This window comes from Moschus berezovskii, chromosome X (genome assembly GCF_049115385.1).
Source record: "Moschus berezovskii isolate FMDL1 chromosome X, NW_MosBer_1.0, whole genome shotgun sequence".
NCBI classification, from domain to species: Eukaryota; Metazoa; Chordata; class Mammalia; order Artiodactyla; family Moschidae; genus Moschus; species Moschus berezovskii.
In genome coordinates, this window is record NC_142488.1 from 28007499 (window position 1) to 28013809 (window position 6311).

Genomic DNA, 6311 nt, shown 5'->3' on the forward strand with positions numbered 1-6311 from the left:
AATATTTTTTGAAGCTGTCCTTAAACCCTGATGAACCTTTTCACAACCAAATGAGTGGTTAACAACATAATATTATAACTTAATGTTCCAAATTTGATTTCAGCAGGTTCAATGGAAAGACTATGATAAAAATAGTGTATGAGTGCAAACCCTCTGCTCTGTCTTTAAAAGATGTACAGAGATGCGTTTCCTGTTGGGAAACACTTTCCTTTGCAGTGACACAGCATGGAACAGAGGATTTTCTAATCATCTGTAACTAGAGTTTTTCTTTAACGGACTACAAAAATACTGTGTGTAAAAATAATAAGAAACTTTATTTTATACTATTTTACACTTCTGCCCATAGCTGCTCCATTGTGCTTCATGGTGAACAGCACACGTGTGGCCTGTGTGCCTTCACAACTTTGCACAGAGCATCTCCAGCATCATATCGTCCATACTGACTGTGCCAATGATGGGCCTGAAGAACAGTTCGGCCAGGGTGTTGGCGCTGATGAATCTCAGAAGGAAGAGGGCACTGTTCAGTTCGGCGAACCTGGCCTGGTACACCCCGTGTGTCATCCTGACGTGTTCGCTCAGTATCTGTTGAGTTCCCCACTGAAGTCCCTGGATGTACTTCACGCACTGCAGGCCTGGCAGGTCTGCAGGAGAAAAAGGGCGGAAAATCTCTTGTTTAGAAACACTCACTCAGAACCCTCGACTAGTTTTTTCAATAGATCCTTTTGCCTCCTAGAGGAAATGACAACCCATTCTAGTATTCTCACCCTGGGAAATCCCATGGACAGAGGAGCCTGGCGTGCTGCAGTCCATGGGGTCACAAAGAGTTGGACACGACTAAGTGACTGAACAACAAATGATATTTAGGGACTGGGGTGGGGGGCTTCCCAGGTGGCTCAGTGGTAAAGAATCCGCCTGCCAGTGCAGGAGACTTGAGTTTGATCCCTGGATTGGGAAGATCCCCTGGAGAACGACATGACAACCCACTCCAGTATTCTTGCCTGGGAAATCCCATGGACAGAGAAGCCTGGTGGGGTTACAAACAGTTGTACACAATTGAAGCAACTGAGCACATACACACACCAATTAAAACAATGCTCAAGCTTCCTGGTTAAAAGTTCTTTTCAACAAAGAAAGTGCCAAACCAGTTCTAAGGTTTCAGGAGCAAAGCCTCCAAGAAGGAAACATGTGACTTATTTAATAGTCACTATGTTTGTATGCTCATATTCAAAAACTGCTGGTCCTCAGCCAAATGCATATTTAATTCAGTAGGACAGTTGAATATAGTTTAATGAACAGCACTGCTCCAGTTCACTCTCTGTACACATACAAAGACATTAAAATTATTTCAAGAAGTGTGCACCTTACACTTTACCTGTAGGAAATGGACTTTAGTATAAAGGTGAGAAGTTTTGCCTGCTAATATTTCACCATCCTCCCTTGAATTTCCCACCAGTGTAATGATTACAGCCCATGGTGGTGGGCTTCACAGTTGTCAACTGTGACTGATAGTCTCATTTTAATTACTTGCCTGCAGGCTGATTTTAGTCTGGAGTCACATAATAATTTAAGAGTTAATACTGGCCACTTAGTTCATCGTACCATGATTACTGTATTGGGGAAGGTTTTTTAAAAAGTGATTCCAGGGACTTCCCTGGTGGTCCAGTGATTAAAACTTGGCCTTTCAGTGCAGGGCTGTGCAGGTTTGATCCCTGGCTGGGGAGCTAAGATCTCACATGCCTCGTGGCCAAAAAACCAAAACATAAAACAGAAACAGTATTGTAACAAATTCAATAAAGACTTTAAAAATGGTCCACATCTAAAAAATCTTTTTAAAATGGATTGTAATGAGTATTCCAAAAGGCTCTTTAAAAGAACATTTTAAAGTAAGCAGTCTTTGAAAGCATTGTCTTACAGCCATTAAAGGGTTAAAGAGTAAACATGAAAACATCATTGATTGCAACATGGTGCAAAAGTAACTTTTCAAATAGAGACTGCATGACCTTCATGCAGTACAGCCTGAGACCCAAGTAAAATAGAACAAAATACAATGCCTGTTAAGTTTTATAAAGAGGGTGGTAAGAGGAGGTTGCTTTTAAAACTCCTTTAATCCTACACAATGGTAATATCACTGTAAACTCTCTAAATTGTATTTAAGTAAGTACCAATTTACCATTCAGTTTAAATGGTGTTGATTATTATAATAATTTTCCTTCCCATTTTCTATGAATCCAACAGAAAAGTATTTTAAAAGCATCATGCTTTTAAAGAACCAGCCAGTGTTCTTTAAAAAAAAAATACTGGCAATAGGCAAGTTACTTCTATTATAGGCAAGTATCAAATCTGATCAATGAGAACAAAAATACAGCAACATCTCTAATCCACATTCCAATTCTGATTACCCCAGTCTATGCATTACCATCCCCTACTACCTACACTTCATTATACAGGCTTGAGACCCAATTTTACTGCACTGGGATTCCATTCATGTTGTTTAGTTGCTAAGTCATGTCGGACTCTCTTGCGGCCCCATGGACTGTAGCCCGCTGGGCTCCACTAGCTTCAGAAGAAGCTTGCATGAAACCACCAAAAATTGAAAGCTCCACCAGGTCTAAATTCATGGTTTATTAAAACTTCATCTTGTGAACTCTACTCTTCTCTGCTTTCATACCACACTCCTCTTTCTCCTTCCTCCTCTAAAAGTGCTCTCCCCCCACCCCGCCCCTGCTGCCCCACCAAGACCTGCCTTGAAAGTAATTTGAGGAAAGAGAAAGGAAGATTGATGGACTCCATGGGAAGGAGGAGGAACATTTTTAAACATAAAGATCGGGGGATACAAAATGATAAACACCAAAGAAAGACCACACACTTAGCAGGTAGTACTTTTCCCAGATAAAATATATTTGTATTTAAAGCATAGCCAGCTTGGGTGGATTAGACTCCTTTGAGAGAGAATCAGAAAAGCAGGGAAAAAATAAGGGATGCAAAACAGGGTGGAGGAAAAGGTAAGCCAGTGGGATGTAAACTTCTGAAAGCTTAGGGCTTGTCTTACCTTTTTATTCCAGAAGAACAAAGCACATGGTAGATGTCTAATAACATGCCTGAAGGAGCAAGAAAACAGTCTTCGCAACAATCTTAAGAAGCACGTGAGAATCCATTACTATAGGCACACATTTGCAAACCTTGGACCAGAGCTACTGAATCAGAACTTCCAGAGGAGGAACCTGGAAAGATTTTTGAATGACCCCTACCCTCAAGAGCACAGGCAAGTTTGGAAAACAGTGGTATAAGCAAAAGGTAACCTATAATGATCACTGGGATAAGGTGAGGTCTCTAAGTCCTGAAATGTGAGGTCTGAATTATCATCCCATTAAATACTGCTCTTGACCACTTCAAATATGCTAGGTAGGAAGCGAGGAGATAACCCCAAGGACATGACACCAAGATGCCTGGTGTCAGGATAAAGGATGTAGTGGGAGCATGGTGAAAACTATCCCATCTCAAACTATCTGAAAATTTCCTGCCCACCCACAACTCTCTTGGAAGGATGTTGGTCGAAGATGTTGGTTGGTGTTCAGCACCCAACAGACACCCTGAGAGTGTGGGGCAGTGGGCGTCCCCTTGGGCCCAGGAGACTCATGTGCCACAACTCAGTGGCCATTTACTCTGGCGTAAGGTCGCTTGCAACCAGACTACCTAATCTGCCAAAGGGATGGAGGAAGAGGGAGAGGCCGAGGGGGCTGACAAGGTGGTCTCTAGGGTATCTAAAAGAAAGAGATGGCAACCCCCCTCCAGTATTCTGGCCTGGGAAATCCCATGGACAGAGGAGCCTGGCAGGTCGCAAGAGTCCGAATGACTTAAGTGACTAAAGAGCCACAAAGTACCTAAAGGCTCTAAAACAGCGCTCCTGCTTGCAGTCCTGAACATGTCTTTTTCCTATCCCTTTGCTAACCTGTCACATTTAGACGATGAGACAGTTCAACTACTTAGGACCATTAAAATGACCACTCAGAGGCAGACCCACGAAACACTGAGTCCAGTATCCTTCCTGCCATTACCCCCCAGGGGATGGTCTCTCTATGACTCCTTAACAAATGTTTCTTTTCTTGCCAGCCTTAACAGACTTCCTCCGACAAAAAAAGCCTCTGGTAAATTTCAGAGCTGAGTTGCACAAACTGACGTTGCAGAATTTGCAGCGAACACAAACTGGATTTTCTTTTGTAAAAGTACGCTACTGGATTTAAAAGATTTGACAAGGAATATAGCCAAGTCCCCCAAGCCATAAACTTTTCTGTGGTAACAAAAAGGTGTCGAGAGATCAAGTACAAACCTCCTCCTCTCGGCGGGGTTTCTGAAACCACAACTCCCTGCCCCTCACGAGGAATGGGTTTCCGGAACTCCCCTATCTCTGCTGAGTTAGTCATGATTCCTCACTTGTGCAAACCCCAAACTCCCCTAAACGGAAAACTCTTCAAGTGTCTGCGCCCCGGGGTAGGCACTGCGGAGCAAAGCCAGAGCCGAGGCCGGCGCCCTTACCCGGGTTGAAGAGCACGGTCCCCTTGAGGTAGGCGTACTCCTTGGTAGTTATATCCAGGCTCCGGCACTTGGCAAGGAAGCCCTTGATGGTTTGGACCTCAGCGGCCGATGGCAAATACTCGGTCTCCAGCGGCGGGACCGAGGGCGGCAGCAGCGGGGGTTGGGGCGGTGGCTCGTCTCCCGCGGCCTCCCGCCGCCTGGTGGCGAGGATGCTCTGCAGCAGGCTGGGCTCAGAGGTCTCCACCGTCTCAAAGTTCAAGCGGTCCTGGGCGAGCTCCAGCAGGAGCAGCGGCGCCCAGCAGCTGCGCAGCAGCACTAGCTGCTGGTCCAGGGGCAGCACCTGGAAGCAGGGCAAGTACTTGACGAAGCGCAGCGTCTTCAACAGGCCCGCCGCGGCGGCCTCGCAGACCACCTGTGGGCTCTTGAGGGTCACCCGCCGCCGCACGCCGCGCGCGGGGTCCCACCAGGGGCTCCCCGGCGGCGCCTCTCGCGCCGAGTCCGTCGGCACGTGGCAGAGGAGGCTGCCCCGCCGCGGGTGGGCTTCGCCGCAAACGCGGCAGCGGCACGGGAGCGCACCCAGCCGCCCGGGCCGCGCTTCCTCCCGGCCCCCTGGCCTCGGCGCGCTGGGAGAGCGGCCCCGCCACTCGCCCCCCGGCCGCGCCTCGGGCGCTGCCGGCGCCACGTGCGCCTGCTTGGCGCCGGTGAGCAAGCTGTACAGAATGCTGCCCTGCCGCGGGTGGGCTTCCCCGCAGAAGCAGCAGCGGTACAGGAGCACCGTGGTGCGCACCCCGCTCAGCCCCTCTCTGCCCGCCGGGGGCTCCGAGCCGCAGGAGCAGCCCCAGCACGCGCCCCCCAGTCCTTCCTCGGGCGCCTCCGGAGTCTCCTGCGCTTGCTTGGCGTTCATGAGCAGGTTGTAGAGGATGCTGCCCTGCCGCGGGTGGGCTTCCCCGCAGAAGCAGCAGCGGTACAGGAGCACCGTGGCCGGCGCAGCGGTCAGTCCCTCTCTGGCCACCGGGGGCTCCGAGCCACAGGAGCAGCCCCAGCACGCGGCCCCCGCCCGTGCCTTGGGCGGCTGCGGGGTCGCTTGCACTTGCTTGGCGCTGATGAGCATGTTGTACAGGATGCTGCCCTGCCACTGGTGGTCCTCACCCGCCATGGCCCGCGGTGCCCGCAGCCTGGCTCTGTCCGGTGGCCGCCGCCTGCGATCTATTTATACCGAGCGCGCACGCACGCGCGTCGGCCGTCTCCGCCCGGGCAAAGGCGCGGAGCGGGGCGCGGCGCTGGGTGTGTTCGCCTGTGACCTCGGCGGTTCAGAGCGGGCAGATGCACCTCACAGGCTGAAAATGGAAGAGGAGAGGAGGTGTGGGCGCTCCCGGACTCTTCCCCCCTTCGTCTCATTACACCCTTCCCCGCCTCTGGAAGACAGCTGAGCGCAGGGAGCAGGTATTGGGGGCACGGTTCCAACTCTTTCCACTGAACGCTGGCGTCTCATTGACTCCCTTTACTGGGAGGGCAGGGTTACCAAAAAGGGGAAAAATCTATTTCCATGCCTTCTTTGCAAACTTACATTAAATGACCAAACTTTGCAGGACTTACATTTTGTTTATGGATAGGGAGGTCTCATTTTCAGGGACTTGGAAAAATACAGACCATGGACCAGCAGTATCAGCGTCATAGGGGAACTTGGTAGAAATGCCCAATCTCAGGCCCCAACCGGACCTTCTGACTCCGAATCTGCATTTTAACAAGATTCTCAAAGGATTTGTGTGCCCGTTAAA

General features: G+C 49.6%; 1 protein-coding gene across 1 annotated transcript; it reads right to left on the bottom strand.

The window, feature by feature from the left end:
- Nucleotides 1-396: 396 nt before the first annotated feature.
- NR0B1 (nuclear receptor subfamily 0 group B member 1) lies at nucleotides 397-5689 on the bottom strand. The gene is made up of 2 exons (XM_055393945.1): nucleotides 4534-5689; nucleotides 397-641 (listed from the first exon to the last, which is right to left on the bottom strand). The coding sequence occupies exons 1-2, from the start codon at nucleotides 5687-5689 to the stop codon at nucleotides 397-399; spliced, it is 1401 nt and encodes a 466-aa protein (XP_055249920.1).
- Nucleotides 5690-6311: the final 622 nt, after the last annotated feature.

Bases quoted from the DNA above. Each gene is read 5' to 3' on its own strand.
- NR0B1 (XM_055393945.1), bottom strand. From the start codon at position 5,689: ATGGCGGGTGAGGACCACCAGTGGCAGGGCAGCATCCTGTACAACATG. The intron at 642-4,533 runs GTAAGGGCGCCG...TTTCTCCTGCAG, and splicing joins GACCGTGCTCTTCAACCCGG to ACCTGCCAGGCCTGCAGTGC.